This window comes from Aquila chrysaetos, chromosome 1 (genome assembly GCF_900496995.4).
Source record: "Aquila chrysaetos chrysaetos chromosome 1, bAquChr1.4, whole genome shotgun sequence".
In the NCBI taxonomy this organism is placed as follows: Eukaryota; Metazoa; Chordata; class Aves; order Accipitriformes; family Accipitridae; genus Aquila; species Aquila chrysaetos.
Genome location: NC_044004.1, coordinates 53,988,429 through 54,013,543, shown reverse-complemented (window position 1 = coordinate 54,013,543; position 25,115 = coordinate 53,988,429). Strand labels below are relative to the sequence as shown.

Below are 25,115 nucleotides of genomic sequence, written 5' to 3'. Positions count from 1 at the left end.
CATCCCATCCCAGCAGCACCATCCCATCCTGCGCCATCCCAATCCCACGCGCTGGGGGTGCAGGGCTGCCTGCCGGCCCTCGGGCTCTCCGGCTGTGCCATGCCGAGGAACGCTCAGCCCGTGCCGTCTCATACGCCAGACCCGCAGCCTGCCAGCGCGGCCGCGCAACGTGCTCGCTCAGCGGCTCTCCCTGCGAGGGGCAAGTCAAGGTTAAGTCAAAGCCGAAGCATTCCGATAGCGTACGAAGCCAAACAGCACACAGCCCAAAAGCCGAGAATGTGGCAACAAGTGCATTTGCCAGGTTTGCGAGTCCCTGCAGTCCAGCTGGAAAAGGGCAGGCCTTTGAAAACCCATCCCCTTGGATTACAGCAAGCTTTTCCCAAGGTGTAAGGTAGCTTTATTTTATTTCCCCCCCATTGCAATTTTTAATGCGAGCTACACGGTGGGCAGAAGACAACTGCTCAGGCCGTTCTCCCTGAGCATGGGACCCCGCTGGCTTCTTTAACGCTCCGCAATGAAGTGTGTCACTAACACAAGGCTCCTCCGTTTCCCTGGCTTCTCTGCTAAAACTGGGATGTAGGCAATATATGCCCACTGGCTCCTGTAATTTATTTGCACTTAACGGGCAGCAATTCTTTGCCGGAGGGCAGGCACGGGCAGCCCTGCAGTACCAGCTCAGACAGCTGTCCCTTGCAGCTACTGGGGACGGAGCTGGGGACTGGCAGGACTGGCAGGTTACTGAGCCAAGCCCTGATGCCCCGAGTCCGGATGAAATACTGGGCATTGCTCAAGTACATCGAGCATGGCACAGAGCTGCGGCCAAGCACCAGTGACAGGTTTGCTCCATCCAAAAGCCACTGGACCTTTGGCAACACGGAGGGAGAACTATTCTTTTTTTTTATTATTATTATTTCGTGATTATCTTCCCCATAATAGGAAGAGGTAGATTATATATGAAGAGGACTTGGAGCTATGACATGAAGGGAGGATCTGTATCCCAAGGGACACGAGGCATAATTTCTTCAATGGTAACTTTGGCCACCACATGGTCCCACAGCTAAAGAGAGCTGAGCTGCTGGCAGGGCTGGTTTCTGCAAAATTAAGATGCCCACTTTGGACACAGTCACTCCATTTAGATTTCCTGGTGTCTGTCTGCCTTTCCCTTTGCATACTTAGCTTTCACAGGAGACAAGCTCTTTTCTGTCCATCCCACTATTCCCACCCTGTCTACATGTATTGCCGAACTTAAGTTTCCTTTGGTTTCTGACACCCCCATGGGCTGGGTCTGCCACAGCCTGCAGTCTTTGCATTGGCCAAGCAGCTCCCTCCTTATCTTCAGGGACTTCTCCTTCAGGTACCTCACCTTTAGCTGTTCTTCCTGAGACTCCTGGAAGTGTCTGCTCCAGTGCTTCTGTGTTTGAAGGTGGGACTGCAACTCTCCTTCCCAGGTCGTGAAAGGCATGGTTTGGTGTGTTTCAGGAAGAAGCAGAGCTCTGGTTTTGGCAGGGCACAGTAGCACGACTCTGCCAACCTCAAATGGAAGCGAAACAGTGCCAGTGCTGCCTGCAGCTGCAGAAGATAGGGGTAGCTAAGCCCAAGGCTAAATAGTAGCCATGCACCTAGCAAGGTGGAGAGGAAAGAAAATGAGAACAGAGTCTAGGACTGCCCCAAAAAAGCCATACCTGGAAAGTCAGGGGAAAAAGCAAGCAGGATGGGGGGAACAGACGGCAGCTGCAGAAACACCTATCTCAGCAGCATGCTGGAGAAGGTGCAGCTGAGACGGGCTGTGCTGAAGCACCAAATCGCCTTCAGCACCGTGCAGCCAAGGGGGGCAGAAACAGCCCCAAAACTATGGGATACAGTGACATGCCAGGGACAACGTGCAGCGAGCATGGGGCTTTCCCACCTAGACATGGCCTCGCCAAGGGATTGTGGAAATGCTGCTGGAGACTAACTGCAACACTCCGCCACTGATCACAGATGGCCTGGGGCAAACAGGAGGGCTGCAGGGTCTGTGTTAGTCAGCGGTAAGATGCAGCTCAAGGAAAAAATGCTGTTTACACACTTCTCTGAAAATAACCGGCAAGGTAATTACATGTTAGGAAATGCTGAGCTGAACGCTGCGTGCTGCAACACGGCACTGCAGAACCAGAGGAGAGCTCAGGCCGTAAATACAAATACATACAAATATCTCTCTATATGTAGAGATACATATGCTCCAATGTCTCTCAGCATTAAGCAACGCCGCCTTTCAGCTGATGCGGTGTATGTAGGCTGCAACTTTTTTTCTCCTGAAGCACGGGGCTGGAAAATCTAGCTTCAGTCTGTGCACAGATTACCTCCTGTGCCTTATGTGCTATTAAAAATAGTAGTCACAATTCATAAATATGTGGGGGAAATAAGGGAAGGGGGGGGCTCACAAAAATTTTATGCGAATGCCAAATTTCTAAAGATTCACATAATCAACCACAAAATGCGAGTGACTGCTCTATTAGTGATAACACTATTTTAATTACCATTTCTCTCTTCACTGAGTTGTGAAAGGGGTGATGCTTTTTTATGCCAGTGGAAACATATGCAACATCTTGCTGTTTACTTGTTTGCTCAGGAAAAATCTTATAAAAAAAAATAAATAAATACAGTGAGGCACGGTCAAAATAATCTAGCCAGTGAAATGAAACCCAAAGGTGGTGCTTTTCAAGCACATGAAAAATAAATAGAAGTAAAAGCAATCTTTTTCATGGAGATGGAAACAATTTTATTTGGGGGGAATGTTAAAACAACCCTATACAATTTGAACAAATACAACGTAACACAGTTTGTTCCCCAGGTTTTCTAATTACAGTATTTACAGGTTTAATAAGGCACTGGTTCTCAAAAAAGAACACAAATTCGTTTCTTAGTCTTTACATTGTCAACCTTTTCTTTAACAGAAATAACTTTGTGCTAGAGAAAGGATAGCAGTTGCTAGATGGCATCTCTCCTCTTTTTGTTTTGGGTTTTTTTCCCCCTTCTCCCACTTACCTATGCCATTTTACCTATGCCAATAAGTCACTAAACTAAGCTTCCTTCAGTGATTTACATTTGAAAATTGGATTTTCAGACCTGCGGGCACTGAAGCCATGATCATCTTCATCACCTACTTCCAAGCCCTCATTGATGTGCACTGTGAAACTACCAAAACCTGGAAGTGACATTAAAAGGCCACATCTGGCAAAATAAATGTACTAACCTGCAGTCACTGCACATGCTGAAACCATAATAATTACATGTTGAATGCTGCAGAAAGTCAGCCATGCAAGTGGTAACTCGAATGTCACAGTGCTAGAACAAACGACTTCCACGCTTGCCTTAGGCTGTTTTCTGACCTTAGGAATATCCCCTTACAATAGCATCGATTACAGTGGGCAGGAGAATTGAGGGCAATATCTGGCCTTTTGAGTCTTCAGAGAAAATGGGCAGGCACTAGTTATACAACTGCAGACCCTTTGCTTTCTCAGAGTGTGTCTCCATATATATATATATATTTATTTTCCTATATAGCACCGTTGCAGTGATTTGTCATTTATGCATTTTCACAAATAAATATTATGTTTTATTTAGTGCTTTATCATCCATAATAGTTTACTCTTAATCCACATACTGGAGTTATTCCAGACTCTCAACTGAATATATATATATATATTTATATATATATATAAAACACATAAACTTGAACATTTAACATACACACTTTATGTAACCTATCAATCAGTATCTTAGATCCCTTTCTTTTGGACCAAAAAATTAAGACTTGTTCAGAAAACCAGCGACTGGCCCTTTCTCTTGTAACACACTGACAGCAGGTGCCAGGGGCATCGTGTGCATCACGTCCACCAGCCAGCAAAGCACCCTCCAAAACATTTCTGGGGAGAGCCATGATAATATTGGGAAAAAAAAAAAAAAATTAAAAAAAAAAAATCTATTTGAGGAAAGCAGATGTGAAAAAACACCTAAACATGGCAGGGAAGAGGCACCCCTGCTGCACGACCGCTTACCCGGGACCCACAGGGACCGGGCTCGGAGATGGGATTGACCGAGCCTGCCCTGACCGCTGCCAAAGTCAACGGTCCCATCTGCTTCGTCGGAGCCAAGAAACCCCTGTTCCTCGGGGCTGTGCTGGTTTTTATGAAAGGGCATGAAGGCGAAAGGAGTTAAGAGTAGAAACCCTGTGGCTCCATTCACTAAGACAAAAAGGTGAAGAGAGGCTGGGCTGTCCTTCTCATTTTGGGCCACAGATCTTCAAACCAAGGCAGCCAAAGAGAGGAGCAAACTCCGCTCTCAGCCACGCAAGCACGCTGTTTATTAAGGACCGAGGAAACCAGCATCGCCTCTCTTGGGGCCAGGTTTCAGTGTACTATAACCTCTCGGAGATTTTCTTTTTGTATTGCTCGGTATTTTTGGGTACAGGCAGGGAAACTGCACTGTGGAAAAAGCACTCTAATTAATGAAAATCCTCTGATTAAACTTTTTAACACCTACAATCATGGAGGTCTTGCTGGTTCTCTTGAACCTGTGCATTTTTCTCTGTTAGCTTGAAAGTATAAAATGGTAATTTTTCCAACTAGAAACACCTTCAGGGAGCTGTGAAGTTAAACCCCAATTATATACCTACCTACCACAAATAAATCAGTTTTGTCCAAAAAGGGAAAAAAGAAGCATTACAGAAATGCTGAGGCTAAATCCAGCATGGCAATTATTTCAGTTCTGAAATAGGCTTAGCATAATCAAAGCAGCATTTGTAAGGACTTATTTCAAAATTAAACTGAACACCACCTAGTGAAACAGGATATAGGCAGGCAAAAATTTTAAAAAAATAGAAGAAAAGAAGGGTAAAAAAGGGCAAACTGGTAACTCCCATACAGCTCAGCTTTGATAACCTGATGAAGAACAGAGACCTTTCCAAAGAAAATACTTCACAGGGAATATTTCACCTCTCATTTCCCCTTCTGTAGTTTTAACATCGCAGCAACTGCTGTGGCCCCAGGAAGGAGGAACGGGGAAAGATGGTAAATATGTTTCCCATTTCTCTTCTCCCCTAAAAGCTCCTCTTGCTGGAAACCACGATGTACGGAGCCCCAGCTTGGCAGCAGAGCCTGTCACTACCGTGCAGTGGCTCCCAGAGGCATGGAGGCTGCTGGAAGGACACTCCAAATAGTAAGGCAGACGAAGCATGAGCCAAATTGTTTGGTTTGGGGTGCCTCTCGCTACAGCAGGAGAAGGGCTGGAGGCACCTGCCCAATGCCGGCCCCCGTGCCCAGCTCTCACCGCCCACCCAAGTCCCACGCTCCTTCCCTGTTGGCTTCCTACTGTGGCCAGGAGGCACCAGGTCTCCTTACGCTTAAAGAAAAATGATTGCCACCCCACAAACGGGGTTTCTTTGAGTTTTTTCACTTTCCCTTAAAAAAGGGAACGCAGATTTTTTTTTTTTTTTTTCTCCTGTGGTTGTAGATGGATACCTCACTTTTACACAGATCGAAGAGCAAGTGAATAATTTTTTTCTCACAAGGAAATTCCTCTTACTCAGTGGTTGTGTATGTAGGTCACAGCAGTTTCAAATTCACCAGCGGATCCAAATGTGTACTTCATTTCCACTCACACACAAAATACTTCATTTTGCAGTAGGGGGAAAGAAAGGAAAAAAAAAAGCCAAGAAAAGGGGCACTTGTTTATCATCCTCGTACCATACCCCATCAGATTTCCTGGAAACATGAAGAGCTTCTTCAAACAAGTCACGCCGAACCATATTCATACAGCTCCCGATTATCTTAAGCAAAGCACGACCTCCCCTGGGACGAGTCACCCACAGGAACCCAGCCAGCTGTGCTAACGATGGCAGGGATGTAACTGGGCTCCATCTCTATACTATGAGAACTGCTTGCACGTGCAGGGCTACGACAAGTCATCTCCGCAGGTAGACGGCTTTCAGAATGGTTTCCATTACAGCTCCTCTGAGCTGCACAGACCCACTGTCCTTGTTTTAAATGCTGGAGTGCAATAGTCTCTTTATAAATGAAAAAGTCGCTTTGCTTTCAACTTTCAGCACAGTTTCCTCCAATTATTTTTTTTCAATGTAACAATATACATCTTTTTTTACTTCTAACCAAAAGTTTTATTTTCATAAAATTTAAAGCAGTATCTTTTTAAACAGTCAAAATAATAATAATAACAATAATAATAATAATAATAATAATAAAATAATAAGTGGCTTTCACGGAAAGCAACATGCATAATCTTAAACCAGTTACTAAAACTGTATTTCCCCGTGTAAACAAGGGCAGACAAGCCTCTTCCAATCTTGTATGTCAAAATTCAGCCGATTTTTGCAAAGGATAGTCTCCTCAAAAGCTGTCAAACGAACCTACAGCTGCTCTTAAGCATGACTGCATTCAAGATACTTATTACCAAAGACTTTCGATACCTCTTCAGGACTTCTGCCTGCACGAGAAAGTCCGTTTCCATGGGCCTTCACAAGAACTGCCTCTGGCCGAGTCAGAGTTTAATGTCCTGCGACTCTGACATTTTGGCAAGTGTTTTCTTGACCCGCAGGGCTGTGAGCCGGGAGGCAGGGTTGTGAGCCCAGCACTCCATCATCAGCTTCCCCATCTGCCGTAAGCACTGCGAAGAGAAACGGGAGAGAAAGTCCCACCTGGGTCAGTGGAAGAGGAGACTGCAGGTGGTGGCAATGCCGAAAAACTGAAGGGAAAAGGTCTTTTCTAAGGGCAGCCAAAAAAAAGACAACGTTCTGGCTGGTATCACTTTTCAAGAGCTTTTGTTTTCTGTATATTAAAGAGAGTTCTTCAAACATGGCAATTACTCTTATAATTTATGACAAGTTATAGTCTAGATTTGGCTGTACGCTCAACAAAAGCACTTTTCTTCTTTCCCCTTCCCCAAATCCACGCAGCCTGACCTGTACAAGCGTGACTCTGTACAGCGAGCCCTTTGCTGTACAAATTCAGTGGAATTCGTTTTCCTCAGCCAGCAACTGGCCCCCCGGGGTACAGCCCAGGGTCAGCACGCACCCACAGCTCCTGCCCAGCCGCCCTCCCTGGAAAGCCACCTGCGAGCACCCGGCTCAGCTCTGCCCTGTCCCGCTCCATCCCCTGCTCGCTTCCAAAACATAGTCAGACCCTCCTCCAGCTCCCAGCAACAACTCTCTTGCTGCCAGCATCTCGGCATTGCCTTTGCCATCCTGGAAAAGGAGCATACATCCTGCTCTATGTCTACCACCTTCTTCCAAACATGAAGCAGCACGTAAGCCACCACAGCTGGGTGATGACCCCATCAGCCTACGGATTTATGCTGCGTGAAGATTTGCTTGCCAAAACAGGAAAAGAGAAGTTTCCCATCTCACCCAACTCGCTTTCCGTTTTCATGAGGCTCCTGGCCCAGAAGCAGTGCAGACTCTCAAAGGCATTAAGCATAAACACCACCAGCAGTTAGCTGCGAGGTTAGACCAGCCTAATACATTTCAGATTAATGCCAATTTTTATAAACGCGTTTTGGTGATACACATGGTTTTATGCACTAACAAGTTTGCCTCTCATTGCTAGAATGCCTGAAGTGGGATTACTGATGACGCTAACCAATTAATCAAGAACAGTTATTTCAACAAGCCCCCCTGATCCTCGATACGTGTGGTAGCAGACCAAACACACACCACGTGCCACCACACAAAAGCCCCTCCCAGGATCAATACTAACAGTGCTTCCTCCAGTATTTCCACTCCCGGTCTGAAATCTCAGAGGGATTTGGCTAGGGAGAGGATGAGGCAGGTAAGTCTCAGTTAGATCTTCCCACACTGGCTGTTGCACAAGTCCTCGAGCTTCCCAGGGAGGTTGTTTTATTATTCCTTCACATTCCCAAATTGCCTACATCTCATGCCACCTAAATCTTTCATCTACCTGCAGAATATTCATCTACACACTGCTATTCCCAAATGGCAGCTGTCTTCTGCGATGGTAGAAAACTTTACAGCATTAAACTGTACCAATTAACATGATTAATGACCCTTTCTCCATAGCATCTCAAGAGCAGTCGGCCGGTTTGCCTGCGGTACCTCAACTGTTTGACTCTGATCCCATGAACACAACTTTGCTTCGTTACAGATGCTCAGCAGAGAGAGTTCAGATTCTCCCCCAGCCCTCTCACCTCCTCGTTTTATTCTGGAAAGCATTTTCTGGATCCTACGTCTCCTCTGAAAAGCCATACCTGTAGCCCTGTTTGCTAAAACGCAAAGAGGTACATGAGCACTGTTTTCTGCAAGATGTAAAGGGGCGAACGATCGGTGCTCCTCGGTGCAGCCCAGCTGCTGTGGTCAGTACTACTGCATAACAATACCGTTAAGTGTGCAACTTAGTATCTTGTGCTCACGTTAGCATAAAATCATGGTAAAATCATGTTTCCAAGCCTGCACACCTGTGATCACAAACAAGCTGTATGCTTATTTCATTTCAAAGAGATAGGAGATACTTCCTTCTTTAAAAAAAAAAAAAGAAAAGGTTGGAATTACAGCCCACACATCACTCTGAAGCAGCTGCCAGTACACCGAGTATGCTGCCGCTGCACTATACACTACAAAATAATCTCTCTTTCAAAATTTTTGGCTAGCCACTGATTTAATGCTATTAATGCTGGGAGTGGAAAGCAAAATGAGTGCAAGAGGAAAACAGAGAGACTAAGAAGGTCTGAGCACAGCCTGCTATCGCTGTGGGATCTGGTAGACAGCACACAAGGAACCCGCTTGCAAATATCGTAGGCTATGGCCTCCGGGGTTCTGAAACCTTCAGTGGGGATATCCGAGAATGTCGTGCTCCTTCCCAAGCCCTGTTACACTGTGACTGGTGTGAGCGCCAGTGGTAAAGCTCCTCCTTGCTCAAAATGATGCAGAACTGGGTCAATCTCCCTCACTCACTCTGATTAAAAACACAGGCTGCATTTTAAGAGGGATGATACCTCATCACTGCTCCATCTGTTGGGAAATGAAGGGCGTAGTCTCTTGATGCACACAATCTCCCGCATGTCCTCATACGAGGGGTCGCTGGGCACAAGGTCATGGTACGGAAGCTGGTATTCTTCAACTATTCCTGAAAGAAACAGTTAGTTGCCCATCACTTGCAGAAGACACCTTCCACTACCCTCTTCCCCTCTCATTTTATAACAGATTGACCATACTGTTCAACAATTATATGTACTTCTCCTTAAAAGGACATTCCTGCCCTAGAAGTTTATTCCACAGTCAAGTTCCAATGCAACCATTGCTGTGTAAAGACTGGATGGGTATCTTAATCTGAAAGCATAGCTACTTGCCTGGTGAGACAGTTCCTACCACTGCTGCCCAGTCCAGCAATCTCCAGTAAGTTATCACAGAAAGAACTATTAGCATAGGGCCTGTATCAGAGTAATTTGGCAGAGAATTAACCTTGAATTAGGTCTCCTTCTTATCAGTGGACCTGGTATATATTAAAGAGCATTTCTGTGCCTTTTCAGAACATGGCAAGGTACCGTTCTTTGAGCACAGCAACGATGACAACAATATTACAAATTTTACATCACATCATTGCAATACGCTTTACCAATTTGTAAACACAGGCATCATGTTGCTCATCAGTGAAATTCAGCTCCTCTAGGGTAAGCATGGAGCGAGCATTCAGCACAATACTGCAGGCTTTAAAGACCCATAAAGTCTGGCGAAGGTAGCGTAGACCCGAGAGACATGCTGTACTCTTACTTGCCACCAATCTGGCACGTAATGGCTGCCAAGTCATTTCTCTGCATTTAACTTTCCTCAGTGGCAAAATAGAGGTAATAACACCCATCATTTTTTTGCACTGCACTGAGCTCTACATGCAGAAAGCACACATAGCCTACGCGTATGAGGATGGATCTATGCCCCGAGTCTGCAGCTGGCTGCATTGCTTTACCTTTGCTGTCCTCACGCTTGAATGCCTGATATCAGAAGGAAATGAAGCACATCACTGGTATGACAACGATGTAATAAGTGCCACTTGCCTCTGTTTTTTTTTCTACTTGTCTTGTAAACAGATTATTTCTTTTAAATAGTGGCACAGCATACCCCCAAATTGTTTGTCCTCCTCCTCCTATTTAACTCTAACAAAATGAAGAAATCACTACTGTCTTTCTGCTAAAATAGCTGAATACCCCCAGTCCAGCAAAAATGTGTTGCCATTGGAAAAGGCCCCCAAATGAGTTCCATATTCCTTCTTCAGTGCAGGCATCTGCTGCCTTCAAACGAGCCATTAAAATACAGACTAAATCTTTGCTGTTGAAATAGCACTGGCTGATGCTTTAAAATAAGTTTCAACAAGAGAACGGACATTAAGAGAGTTACCTGTATGGTTTATCCACATTTGTTTATTACAGTAAAAACAATTACCCAGAGAAAAGGATGTAATGGAAGATTTGGGTTATAAATGGGATTCACTGACATAATTAAAAGCAATCTCCCAGCTCTTTACCTCCTGAAACACATCTCCTTGCTATCTCCCAAAGGATGAGTCCAAAACTGTACATATCAGCCATGATGTACGACTGAAAGTGATTTCTATTCAAGCTTTCATCCAGCACCTCAGGAGGCATATAGCGTTTTGTTCCTACACGGGTATTTGGAGGTATGTCTACCTCATTTGTATCACTAAAAGAAAAAGAAGGGGGAAAAAAAAAAGGCATCAAACAGGCAATAAAATGGCTTGAAAAGAAAAGCAATTTAAATGGAAGAAGTACTAAATTCACACCACATCCATTCTCAAAACAAGGTCAAAAGTAATGCATAAACTTAATGGAACAATTCTTACAAGGAAAGCCTCTTAGTGTGAAGGCAACCCTCCTTAAAAGACTGACCCGCCTGAGGCTATGTTAAGCATTCAAATGCAGAACCACAATGGAGATAAGACTCAACAGGGATGCTGTAACATTTGCGAGATTTCATTAGCATTAGCCTGAGCTCTAATGCTGGCGATAACAATCAAATCTTCATTAAATGCTGTTTTCTTAACATACTCCACTACCTAATGCTTTAGTCTTAGCAATTAATGGAGGACACTAAATAGCTGGGGCAGTATCACTTAGCTGTAGCAAATCAGATCTGCAAGGAAGATAACTATTTTTTGTGCATGCGTTACGTTTGTCCAACCTTTACACATCAAGATGTGTAAACATACAGATGTAAATGTGCAAAAAAATCTAAACAAATGTGTCACACCTCACACATTGACCAGAAGAGACAACGTATATCTAACAGGAAGCAAATTCCTATTAATTACGTGACTGGATTTATTTTTTTTTCTTAACTCAAATTCAGCTGTATCAGTTTTAATGTTTTTAAAAGTTTAATATATGGCATATATTGTGGTTTGTTTAGAAAGGTCTGTTTCCCTTTCCCCACCTTCAAAATGTAAACATTTTAAATGTGACGGATGCAACAAAATCTCACAGAATAATTATACAACATCTGTAATTTTTTTCACCTACAGCAATTTTCTTCACCTACAGTTACGAAAATGACAAATAAAGCCAAGCCTGAGGTACAACCAGTCACCTACACAGTCATTAAATCATACATATGCTGGTAGCATTTCTGTATGCCTCCAAGAATGTAACATAAATCTCGTGACCTGCACTGTCTTCCAATATTTCAAATAAAATGAGAAATGCAGAGAACTTTACTAAACTCATTAGCTTCAGCAGAGCACACCCCTTTCAACTACTTTTTTCTGTTCCTGGTCATTGCCTGAGAAATGCTGTCTAAGGAAGGATTCAGTATGAAAACAAGCTGAGTATGTAATGTAAATTCCATTTGGACTGTGATGAATACATATTTCACCTTCTTTTATAGCAACACTTGGTAGTTCCTAGTTCCTCTCAGTTCATTCCTAAGCAGTGTGCTCCTCTGTACTTGTCAGGAGAGGTGTATCTGCAAAGGGTGAATTTCTTCCCCAAAACTTCTACAGCAAATAGTGTATTTCCAAGCTGTTGTTTTCTAGGCCGCTGTTCCTCAAAGTAAAAATATTCCTTCTCATCTCCTAAACAAAGGTCAGGTTCATGAAGGAAAAGCCTCACCAAGAAACCTGGTAGATAAGTGAGTGGCAAGAAGAGCACATAAAAACTGCCATTCCTTACACTCCGAATAATTTCAGGTCAAGATTTGTACAGAATTCTTAAAATCTTTTTTGATACTTCAGGGAGTGCATGGTTTCAAAGCTGACCTCTGAAAAGGAAACCTTCAGTCTATGGCCACATTTCTGCGTGCAGAAAAATCAGAGACTTCCTAACTCATGTCGCCACCAGCAGGACCAGTGCCCAGAGCTCAAGCTCCTTTTGAATGGAGCTGTCAGACAGCGATGACTCCTTTACAAATCCCAGGAGTGAGTAAGTCCTACTCGTCTGCTCTAAGTTGTTTAAACACACAACCATTTTTTTTTAAATCAAATTTAAAAGCCATTTCAAAAATCAAATCTGTACTTTGGCAATTTGATTTGTAGGAAATGAAACAAAAGGCAGCCCAAATGGGGCACTTTTCAATAAATACCAATTAGAAACTTGTGCAAATGATTAGAATTATTCTATACAAGTTGTGAGTGAATTATCTTGCGATCAGACAACCTGAAAGCTTCAGCGACAAGTTTACTGACATGACTCCAACCTGTCAGTGCTATGTCCTTTTAGCATGTGGCAGCAATACTCAGATTGCTATTGAGGGGGAGAAGTGATGAAAACCGAACCTTTATGCAAATGCTACTAATGTGCTCAATAATAAAATAGTGACTATTTATACACCTGCATTATGTGTTTACGTGACATTCTCACTCACACAGGCAGTCCCACCTCACGTACAGATAAGGGTTGCCTGAAAGGCATGCACATACACTACTGGTGCCGACTCACATGTGCACGCTCGCTCAGCCAACAACTAAACCAGCATTTGCATCTGATTTACCAACTTTTCCTCACCCTCCTCACTTCTACTCACCTGATAAACTTAACAGCCAAGCCCAAATCTGCTATACAGCAGGTGCCGTTCTTTTTCACCAGGATATTCTTACTTTTTAGGTCACGGTGGGCAATAGCGGGTTTGCCCTGAGTACTGAAGATCTCAGTGTGCAGGTGGCACAAGCCACTAACGGAGGAGTAAGCCAGTTTTAACATGGCTTTTGTGTCCAAGGTAGTAGATTTTAGATAATCATAAAGTGAGCCATTCTCATGGTAGTCGGTGATGAGATACAGCTGGGTCCAAGATCCTGTACCTTTAATGTCTGCGGCAATGAATCCTGCAAAGAAAAAGAAGATTTTCAAATTAATACTTCTTGGGCTTTTTTTGACTGCTCAGAACTCTGGACTGTCAGCCACTTCAATAGTTTTATTTTAATAACGTATTTAATTTCTTTAATCTTACTTTCATGGAACTATGCCTCACCTCTAGCCTTTAACATATTTTCAGAAAGCCCAGATATGGAAATCCAGGTGGCAGAAACGGACGTGTGGTGTTTGCAGTAACAGCCCCCAAACCCCACTATTTTTTAACTTTTATTTATATTTCAGCAATCCTTGAAACATCTTTCTTTTGAAAAGTGCTGGGTGGCTAATTGCAGAGCACAGCAGGTGACAAAGCACATAGGAAAGGGCATCAGACAACAGCGAATACAAAATTACTAAACTTAAGAAACGTGTACACTATCAAATAATTCTCTTTAATGTCACTCACCAAGAATATTTTCATGCCTCATCAGGACAGTCTGGTAGATTTCTGTTTCTCTGAACCAGCTGGCCTCCTCCGTGGTAAAAAACACTTTCACGGCTACCTTTTCGCCACGCCACTTTCCCATCCAGACTTCTCCATAGCGACCTTTTCCAATCTGCTTTACCATCTGAATCTGTTTTGCGATGGTCCTTTGAACCTGTGAAATGCCAAGATGGGGGGTTACAACTTGCTCCGCAGATACCTTCTGCGTTCACCTCCCTCCTTCTGTGTCTCCTTCCCACGCCGCAAGCCCGGTGGAAAGGGGAATACACAACCATTGCAACGTGGATTTCGGCAAAGCTCCACAATGCGGATGCTCCCCGTTTCCCCCAGGACGCAGTGTGAATGAGGCCATTCCTGCCACCGTGAAGATGCCTTTCCATACATTCCCAAAAAACACCGTGGCCTCTCAAGAAAGTAAATCAGTCTGTGTGAAGGAAACATTTGACTACTAACCTTGAAATTTTTATTTTCCTGTGGGAGGTTGCCATTTTGTGGAAATTTTTTTGTTATTTTTGGAAAAGCTTTGACAGAAAACACTGCTGGGCACCCCAACGTAAACCAAATTCCAAAAGGGTAGGTAACACATTTTTAATTAAAACAGGGATGTTCGTTACATACTCAACACCGTTGAGACTCAAGGTTAGGGCTCACAAGAGCCAAAAGCATATAATCGCCCTAAAACTAGCAGAATTACTGAGAGCAGCTTCCTACCAACTTCCTTGAAAATCCCATGCCTAATAATTTCAAAATACAAATTTGGTGTTAGAAAGTGCCTACATTAATTTTGATAATCATCTTCACATAGCAATAAAAAGTAAGAATTTTTTTCCAAAGATATGGAAGCACAGCTTTAAATCTGCCTTTTCTAGTGTCCGTACCAGCTTCGCCAGTGGCTATACTGAGAATTGATGCTAAAGTCAAACCATTTGTGCAGCTGTAGCAGAAGTTCAATGTACTCAGCAGCATTGCAGAGATACCCTTCATAAGGATGGCAGACCCCATGTAGCAGATGGACTGATTCTACATTTAACAAGCTTTTATGACTACAAAAAATCTTGGACAAATGGAGACTAATATATTCTCATAGGATTTGAGCATTTCCACAGATCATGTATTTTTAAAAGTTCACAAATAAAAACTCAAGTAGATGCTGCAACACAACCCACTGGTGTTCGTGGTTGACTCAGCCTCACCCTAGTATAACAGAAGATTAAAATGTCACCCTTTTGGGCTTCAGTATTGCCAGTTCAATCCACAGCTAATGATTTTTGGTTTGGTAGGATTTTACAAGACTTTGAAAGAAAATAACTTTACAGCCTCCAATGCAAGGGTTTTTCACCTGGCCCAAGGAACTGGCAAAACCTGGACAAGTGCAAACTCGAGGTCTCTCGGTTTTTCCACCATCCATATACAAATTTCAAGCAGTTTATTGCAGTGCACTGCCTGAATACCTATGAAATCATATGCATTTCATGTAGTCCCAAATACAATCTGTCTTGGCTGACAGAAATTATTAAAACTTGATTTTAAAATAATTTGCTTCCTTTGTTCTCCCTGGGAGGTCCAGTGTAAACTACCAGTTTGGTAATGCAGAGCAGGACTGCCACAATCCCGCTGCAGCATGAACATATGTCCAAAGACAAACTCAAAATCTATTAGGTAAGGTCTATTACCATTTATTTTGTAAATAAATTACTGGTTTTCATATTAAACAATTTAAAGAAGAAAAACATACAGTGGCATTTATGCAAAGCTATTTCAAAAGTCCCAGCTTTCTTCTTCTGTCATTTAAACAGAATTCCATTTTTTCAGCCCTGCAATGTATTATTAGACTTCCAAGATGGTGGCTTCAGTGCTGTTATTTTTTAACATCAGTGAAAGCCAAGAACAGAGATTAGCCTTAATTTTTAAAATTGATTTATTTTCTTTTATACTCTCATGTAGTGATTGAACAATAGTTATATTACATTGGTATTTTGCTGTAACATTTTGTAATGTCATTTTAGCATTGTTGCTTTCTATTTTGCCCATTTTAAAAATGCATCCTGAACAATAATGCAGTTATATCAAATAACTTAATTTGTGTAAATATATGTAATGGCATCATAAAGTACATGGAATTACAATACTTAATGATGAAAAGTTCCTTATTAAATTACATTAAGAAAATGAAAAACACATTGCTGTTATGGGTTTTCAGGCGGCAGAATACTATGTGAAGGGCCTTAACCTGGTTTCCTCTTGCTAGAACTGGTCAAACGATTTCCTATGAACAATTTATTTTATTTTAAGGAATTTAGCCCTTTCTTGAATCATAAACTGATTACAATTTCCAAAACAAATCAGTTAATCAAAACTGTTGGATGAACTGATTTCATAAGCATGCTGAATGATGTGTTCATGTGAATTATTTACACTGTGTGGGGTTGGGTTTTTTTTATTTCTTTTCAAACCTGTATATTTTGCTGCTTGAGCTCTGTGAGCAGCCAGGTAAGGTTACATGGCCCTTTGTTTCCTCTTCCTGACTGGAATCAATCCAGTTACCAACCGTTTCTACTTTCTGCATTCTATTTTTCTGATGTTCAGCTAAATGTGTTCAGTTACTGCAGATTAAAATTCAGACAAACCAACCTTTTCTAACTTCAATATTTTGAACAGAGAACTCCATACTTATGGCTGGGATGCAGTCCCTTGAAAAGCGAAATTCATTGGAAGAGGAATTAGGAAAAAAATACGTGAAAAGGTAGAGACCAAACTGTAATTCAGCAAACTCTTCATACAGACCACTGAAATAAACGTCCCCAGCATCAATCTCCTTCCCTGATTTTGTATGTGGATTCACAGGGCCAACAGCTTTGCCTACGCTTCTTGCTTTGTCAAGGCCAATGGGGTTCCCCTTGCTTGCACAGACTTGATTGTGTACCCCAGTTTGTTGGCTCAAAGCTTTTATTTACAGCTCACTTTATTTTTTTCTTGGTTTAAAATTTGATTGGCAGCATTTGACCTGCAGCAAACTTTTCTGTCAGAGGTACAAACATGTCAGGAGAAAGAACGCTTGCTGAATGTCAAAGTATCGATAAAATCTTGGTTAATGCTTGGTTTTGGTATAATATTTGTATCCATTAAAATAAATGTTCTGCACAGAAGGAAAACATTACTGTTTAGCATAAAGTGACATTTTGTAATAAATTTGCATCTTACTTTCCTGAAATAATAACTCTGGATATTTCGGTCTTTGCATAAGAAATAATACAGTTAAAGACAAACTCTTCCGCAATAAAGTCTAGAGCATTATTGCCAGGCGCTTTCTATATACTTGTCTCAGGCATGGGCCCAGAGGTATTAATCTGTGCATTTCTAGTGAGCCTGTAGCGGTTGTAGCTGTCTGGGTAATGCAGCAAACATCTATTACCAAGTGCAAGATTCATTATAGCTCTCGTTTTTCTTCTCTTCCACAGAAAATCACTACTTAAAGGGAAAGTCTGGGAGAAAAACATATGCATTTTCGTAGGCAAAGAGAGAGGGGAAAGAGTGCCTTCAGGAAAAACACTTGGTCCAGCGGCTGCAAAGTCTCCAGGCTTGAGAGAGGAGCACTGGCAGAAGACAGGATGGTTTCTGCTTCACGGAGCACCGGCACAGCTCTGGGAGTTACTGAGCAACAACCCAGTTGGGATGCCACCTCGGCCATTACAGCAGTTAATTAGCAGAAGTTAGTTTTTCTGTCCACCGCAAGAGTAGACCTGGGGACATCAGTAAGACCACAGATCCCATCTTCAACCAGCTCACTGGGACAGAGGAAGGCATAAAGCACAAGCGGTCACAACCAGCGTTGCTCCAGCTTTTTTCTCTCAAGGGCATCCTGGAATGGAGTATGGAGCCATGCACTGCTACGAGATGTCCCAGGGCACCTGCTACCCATGTGGGCTGCTGGAAACACATCCTCTCAGAGAACAACCACCAAGTTCCTTGTGTTTGCTTTAAATTATTATTTCTGTCACTGTAACAGGTAGGAGCACCAAGCACAGACCAAGACTCTGATGTGGCAGGTGTTATGCAAAAAAATAAAGCAAAAAAAGCAAGAACCCCTCACAACTAAATCAAGTGAAAGCACTCATTAGGAATGGTCCTAAATTGTAAGCATGGTCCCTCCCCTTTCATGGCTTCTAGAGGGACACTGGTATGGGATATGACAGAGCTTTCTTAAAGCCTAGACTTAAATGATGGAGTTTCTCTCAACAGAGAAAAATAACCGTGGGTTTTCCATGCTCAGTACTAGTCACAGCACTCACTTGGCAGCTTGGCTTTTTTTCTCAATAGCTTTGTTAATTGCCAGAACACTGGATTTTTTAAAAAGTCAGCTCTTTGTTTAAATGGGACTCTAAGCATTTACTCCTGTGAGAACAAACTGAGTTTAGTCAGATTTTCACCAACCACTCAGCCTGTTGCTTCATTTTAAGAAATTATAAAATTTCTCATTTTATTTCTTCTTTAGGGTGTAGAAAAAAGATGCGTGAGCAAAAACCAGATAGATAGTACGTAGTACTTGGAAACTGGACAACATCTACAGTAATAGGATCACTACAGACAAATAGGTTTGGGAGACAGGAGGGACATATCATCTCTGAAAAATGAAAATGAAATCGAATTCATTTTGTCAGAGGCAGTGTTTTAAATAAGTAACCTGGCTTTTTTTTTTTTCAGTGCTAAAAAGCAACGATGACCCCCAGAAACAAAAACCCCTGGTGAACAGAACTGTTTTGCCACAGAAGGCAAAACTTCTGCCTTCTCAGCAGGTGAGCTCAGGGGGCTTAGTCATCCTGGAGTCAGTTCAGAAATAATCACAAACTCTATCTCTGTGCCTTTAGCCTTTGAGATTGCCACACTACAAGGAAAAATAATTCGCTCTTGACTTCTGAATGCAAAGTGAAGTCTACACATAAAAAGGTTCCAGGTTTGATGAATTACAGTTCCCTTTACATAAAGACGATGTGTCAGTGTTTGAAATGCTATTGTGTATTGCACATAAAAAGCAATAAAATAAGATCAGCGGGCCAGATGCTGTCCTGTATACTGGGGTAAATCCTGATGAATTTCTGTGAGCTCTATTAGCCTGTACTTACCCTATGGTACCTAAACTAAGAAAAGAGCTGAGGTAAAAAAAAAAACTAAGCTTTTTTCACTTAGTCTCCATGAAAAAAAGTCTCCTGCTTCTAAAGCAGTTGTTCTCCAGCTTAAATCCTTGTCATTTCTGGGAGAGGAAAAAAACCTAAAACAACAACTGAGGACACAGAAATGTAATTTCTTGTGCCTCGTTTAGTCTTCTCCCTCTACTCATTTTTGCCTTTTAAACTTGCATAAAAACAATATCGCTTCCTTACCAGGAGAGGGAGCCCGGAGCCGCTCCCTGAGCTCTGGGACTGCTCGATCAAATCCTTCAGGGACTCTCCAGGGGGAATGTAGGTCTCATCCTGCTCCAGCCCGATGCTGTAGCGGGGCCTCGTCTCTTGGCGTTTGTATCTGCCGTTTTACATGAAAGTGAAATTAGCTTTGAATACGATGAACACATGTGCAATGAATAACGCACATTGTCCTTCACATTTGCTTCCTTTATAGACTCACAGCTTCCTCTGCTTCCCTGAGGAATATGCTGGACTGGCTGCCCAAAATTTTCTATTTTATTTTTAGCAACTGTTTTCAGCATCAAAACTCTAAGTATAAAACACAAAGACCGCGCAATCTGGTATAAGTTTGCAAAGCAACCAAATGTTTTTCTTTCAGAAACTTAAATATGTTTAAAACACAGACCAAGTAAATACACAGTTTTATTTTACTGACTGCAGTGGTTCTTTTAGGAGCCAGAGGAGGTAAGGTCATGGGATCTGGGACTATTTAAAAAATGTGACAAATTATTTAAATGTAATGTATGTAGATTATGATAACATTCTAGGCACATTTACTTACATTCCTGTACCCCTCTCTTTTTTATGATCAGTTCTTCACCACATAAACGCATTCAGAAGCCTTAGGTTTATTTACCCGATATAAAATTTGTCCTGTGGCTTTCTTAGTCTCAGTAAAGCATAATCTGTGTTTCTACCTGAATGGCTTTTTACCATGTTGGGCAAAAGATGCCATATGAAATACATCACACAGTTATACCTGTGACTAGCATGAATAAAATACACATTTTTCCTCATCATAAAATTACAGCTTCTCATTTCTTTTCCGCGAGGTCCCCTTCAATTTTTTTCAAATTCCTAAGTCTATAAAAAGATAAATGTTGGGAGGAATATTAACAAGCTAGTAACATATTCCTTATTTACCTGAAGTAGCAGAATATGATGATAAGCACCAGAAGTATGCTGCAAACAGTCACTGAGATCAGCAGGGCCTTATGGTGAATGTTTCCTTCAGCAAAGTCTGGGGTGAAAAACAAGGATGGTGGAAAATTTGGAAAGGGAGATACAAAGTCAGTATCAAAAGACACACACGCCTTAAAAAGTGCCACGAGCACAAGTTCGTGTCCTTTCTTTTCTACTGAAGTCTTGTGCAAGATACCCCTGGATTCCCCAGGCATTTTGTGCGCTTCCTCTTCGACCCTCACTGACCAGGGCAGAACCAGCACCTCCAAAAGCTCACTTGAGTTTTCAGCCCTCACTCAGGCAAAACATTGCCTTGATTTGCAATCCCCTGTTTGGCTCTGAATGAAAAATCAATTAAGACCCATAGTCTGTGTCTTAACCTAAGTGATCAGCCAGGACATAGAAAAATTACTGCCTCTATCTTAAATCACTCTTATTAAGTAGCGTCCTATCGAGCAGTTAATATAAAATAATGAAGTATTGCATTTATCCTAGGAGGGAAGACACAGCGGACCATCCAACCCCCAGGAAGGCGGGCCACTAAAGGCCTTGAAGGTATATTTCTATCACTGCAGAATAATCAGTCTCTCAGATCCTGTTTTAAACACCCGAGCAGGAATTTTCTCCTCCATTCTCTCTATAGCAGCCCTGTGTGCCAGCAAGTCCTTCCTATGATGGTGGGCAACACTATCCTTCCAGCAGCTGTTCTGTAAAACACTTTGAAAATGAAATGTGTCAAATAACTTGTAGAAACCGTTAAAATGTTTCAGTCAATCTTTGCATGGGAGACTCATATTCTCCTTCAAAGCGTACCATTAATCTCCAAATGTGTATTCTCAACTCAGGCAAGCGAGTCCGGCCTTCATGCATGCTCCTCTGCTGAAAACGAAGAAACCAAGCACTATTTTTCTTTAACCTCCCCTAACTCCCAAAGTCTCAAAATTATGGTATTTCAGCATGCAGACACACACACCACCCTCTCAAAGTCGCTATCTGGTATAATGCAAATGAGCACTATGTTTTCTGAAGCTCTCCCTGCCTGGCTGTCTTGCATCTTTCACGCTAATGCCAAACACATCGTAAAATGCAAGAAATCTATCCGTATCGACTCATCCTGGAACGGCGCTATTACGTTTCAGATTTACAAGGGTAATGAGACAAGGAGATTCCTAAGGGACTCTTGGTTTACTGTCAGGCTCTTTTAGTTTAAAGATCCAGTTTCCCCTTCTGTTTTTGCCCCCAAACTATTTCTTTCCTTCCCCTTTCCACTACAAACAGAGATTACCAACCAACGCACCTTTTGATCACACCGGTCATGTTTTAACCTGCCATTACCTGCTCCAGGAGCATTAACAATGTAAACACTCAAGACACAGCCAATGCCTTTGAAAGGGGACACTGACACGATGTCTATCAAGAAAACACTGGAGCCCATCATTCTCCCTGCCACAGCAGATTTCTACCTGGCCTGCCACTCCAAGTGGGCTGTGAGCCGAAACCGAGAGCCCACCGGGGAATCCAGACCTCCCTCGCGAAAGCGACGGCTGCTCAGCAGGGCTAAGAGCTCTAGTTCACGCTTTGTAAGCAGCCTGTGTCGGCCAGCCATTTCCCTCTAAAATGCACGGTATGTAACAGTTTAAGATGTCGCAGCCCATCAGCTGAGGAGAGGATAAATAGGGCACACAGACCATATAGTGGGATTTTTATACTTGGGAGAAACCTGAATATCTGTCCACAGCAAGGGTTTTCCCACTTCACAGAATAAGGCACAATGGAAGTTGGGCTTTTGTGCTTAGCAGTAATGAATGTTGATGTCAGATGCAGAGGGAGCAATTCAGACCCTGCTCATACTCGTATATGTCAGAGAGCAAAGCCATGGAAGTCTGCACGTTTACACAGGCACCAAGTGTTGCACTACCAGAACTTGTAAAGCGCCCACTGCTCATGCTGTCTGTGTGCATCTGAGTACGTGCATTTGGGAGAGGGGTGACAAAGATGCTGAAATCTTAATCAAATTCCAATAATTTTAAATGATCCAGGCCCCGTGCTCAATGTTTCTAACGGGCTTCTCCCATTCAGAAAAGTAAATAAATGCAGTTTGATTTTCCCAGAGGCCAGAAGGCATTTTGGAAGTGCTGTGTAGCTCTGAAACAAACTTCAGACTCCAACACTGCAAAAACTTTTGGTACCCCAATGCAATTATGTGAAGCAAGTGCAAGGAAAGCATGCAAGACATAAAGGAATGTGTCTTGATCTCAGTGCTGGGAGCAGCTGATGCAGACTGCAGCAGCAGTGATGCTTACGCTCTTGCAGTAGGTGATGTCCCCCATGCTGGCAGCGTCGGCTAACATAGCTTAAGTAGCGGTTCACTATGCACAGCACGGGCATGCAACTGGCTCTCACAGGAGAAGAGAATAACTTCCATATGTCTTTATATTTATTTGGCTACGTACGATGAGAGGCAATACTGACGATAAGTGAGCTATTGTCTCACCTTTCAAATACTTCCTGTATTTTCAAAGCATTTTGGCAGAATTTCATTTGCTTGCTCATTTGAGGACTTCATAAACCTGCTGGCTGTGTGGACAACACAAGATTAAAAGCATGTCCCCATTCTTACACCAGTAATGTCCGTTTGTTCTGCTGAGCCAGGCTGGTGCTGCTGGAGACCAACTCTTTTCTCCTCCTACAGCCCAGGCTGTTCCCCACAGCGCAGCAGGACAAACCTCCCTTCCCCTGCTCCATTTTTGGCACCTCCTTGACCAGGCGGAGGGATGGGGCAGCTCAGCTGAGAGTCCACTTAACCACTGGCTCGTGGGCTCTGTGGCGAAGACTGTGGTGGGTACCAGTCGGTGCCAGTTTGCGTGATGGAGATACTCTGTCCTTTAAGAAGTCCAGTCCCGTGCTTTTTAGTGTTATGTTACTTGGCAACTGCAACATGCCAAGCAGTGGGGTTATGAGAATAAGCAGTAGCTTCCGCGGAGGCAGCGGTGAGCGATTACCAGGAACACGGTGTGGGGAGCGCAAAACAAACATGCGGGAGGTTTGGGAAGCTTCTTCACATACCTCGGCTGGTCGATAATAGCGAAGCCCAGCACACAGCACGTTAACAGTTTTGTTGTATGAAAACAGTGGTGCTGCTGGTGTCAGTGGTGAGCAGCACAAAGGGAGAGATGGCAACAAAAGGAGGGTCTTTGGTGATACTAAGCTGCCTCTCAGTTATTTTCCTGCGATTCCCCCCTCCTCCACCACTCGTTCCCCTCACTCTGCCATCCGCAGGACCGTGCTGAGGAGTGCATTGAAAATGCCACCCAGTAGGTTCAAGGGACAAGTCAGCATATCAAAGGGAGGGGAGGTTCTCCTCCCTCCTCAGGTCCCTTCAGTTCACAGTGTTACGGTTATCCAAGTAAAAACTGCAGTGAAATCTGAGGCGTGGAGACTGTGTGCACACATCAAACCCCATCATTCCTCCAATCATTCCCTTGCCCATTCATCACTAGCTCTACAGGCAGGGAGCCAGACACGGTGGCACCACCACTTCTGCTTATATAGGCTCTAAATCAGTAAAGACATATTTCTCCTTTTGACTGGTCTCAGCCTGCTCTTTTGCTGGGATTTCCAGGAATATCTTTTATTGTTTAAAGCAGAGGTGTTGTATCAGATCCAATCATGACTCTCATTTCCTTAATAAGACAGATGTACAGCTGGGACGAGGACTTCATGGTTTCTCTAGGGTATTTTATCCTGCTAGTTCTGTACTGAGATCAGCTCAAAACCTAGGCTTAGCTGTTGTTTCTTCCATCTTGCTCAACAAGCCTTGCTTTGACCAGTGTTACTTCTTCCAGCTTCCACTTTCATGTATGTGGCCCTCCTTTCTTTTTTGGGGGGAGTGGGGGGGATAAAACTCACTTTCCAGCACATGCCAGGAATGGAAAAGCACTTTGAGAACACAAGTCACTTGCCTTCGTAGATGTTACCTTGGTGCACAGGTTAATTTGCAGTTCAACAACCTCTGACCTGCAGCTGGACACTCTCCCTAGACTCTGTTTCCCATGAGATACGGCCTCGGACGTAAGTTCATCAGAAGCCAAATTTCTATTTGTTTTCTAAATGCTGAGGAACATACATATTTTTCATGGAATCCTAGAGGTCAGAAGGTTGTTCGTAGAAGGTTGTTTTTAAGTTCATTTTCTCTTTCTTTGTACTTACAGTTTATGTTAAATTTGATATACAATTCTACCAGTACTCAGTCAATCACAGCCTAATCTAAATGTTTCCAGTAGAAAAAATTATCACAGCCATAGTACTGGGCACTGGCAGTAGCGTGTATTTGTATACAGTATTTGTACACAGTATTTGTACCTGGTTGCAGTGAGGATCTACAGTTCAAATTACGGCTTTTCTCTGAGCTTTCATACTAGGATACAGCAACAACAAATTAAAACAGGCCTGGCACCAAGAATGATGTATTTACTTAAGGCTTCCATAAAGGTGCTGACTTCAGCCCTGTCCAGCCACATTTAATGAAGCAGCTCCTGAAATTTATTTCCACACGATACTATCAGGATGCCGGTAGTGCGAGAGCTTATTTCAAACAAAAGTCTTCAGAATATGTCGAGTGAATACATTGCCTTTTGTTTGTCACGCTAAAATAGATAACTTTGCAACACAGAGCAGCTAGAATCCTGTTCCAACTCAATGAAATTTTTCCTTTCAACAAATATTCTCTCTGCTATTTAATGGGTCTGCCACCATGGTGCCCAAGTGATGTTTTGTTTACCCCATATACACACAGAGCAAAACCAATATCAATCCAAACAACTTCTGCCACTACCAAAAGCTTGTTTTATTGCTTTCTCTATAAGCAGCAGATAGTATCCCCAAATAACAAAAATCTTAATAAGGCAGATGTCTAGTGTTAGGCACTGGTTCAGTATTTTTAAGTAGTTTTA

General features: G+C 42.8%; 1 protein-coding gene across 7 annotated transcripts in view; it reads right to left on the bottom strand.

Annotated features, from left to right (window-relative positions):
- Positions 1 to 2,734: 2,734 nt before the first annotated feature.
- BMPR1B (bone morphogenetic protein receptor type 1B) overlaps positions 2,735 to 25,115 on the bottom strand; it is a 259,567-nt gene continuing 237,186 nt past the window's right edge. For all 7 annotated transcript variants that reach the window (XM_030023205.2, XM_030023212.1, XM_030023217.1 and 4 more), the window contains 7 exons: positions 20,125 to 20,221; positions 19,180 to 19,318; positions 13,763 to 13,955; positions 13,031 to 13,328; positions 10,521 to 10,696; positions 8,998 to 9,128; positions 2,735 to 6,657 (listed from right to left, as the gene is read on the bottom strand). In XM_030023205.2, the coding sequence (XP_029879065.1) occupies positions 6,532 to 6,657; positions 8,998 to 9,128; positions 10,521 to 10,696; positions 13,031 to 13,328; positions 13,763 to 13,955; positions 19,180 to 19,318; positions 20,125 to 20,221 (1,160 nt within the window). In that variant the 3' untranslated portion in view covers positions 2,735 to 6,531. The remainder of the gene's footprint in view (positions 6,658 to 8,997; positions 9,129 to 10,520; positions 10,697 to 13,030; positions 13,329 to 13,762; positions 13,956 to 19,179; positions 19,319 to 20,124; positions 20,222 to 25,115) is intronic.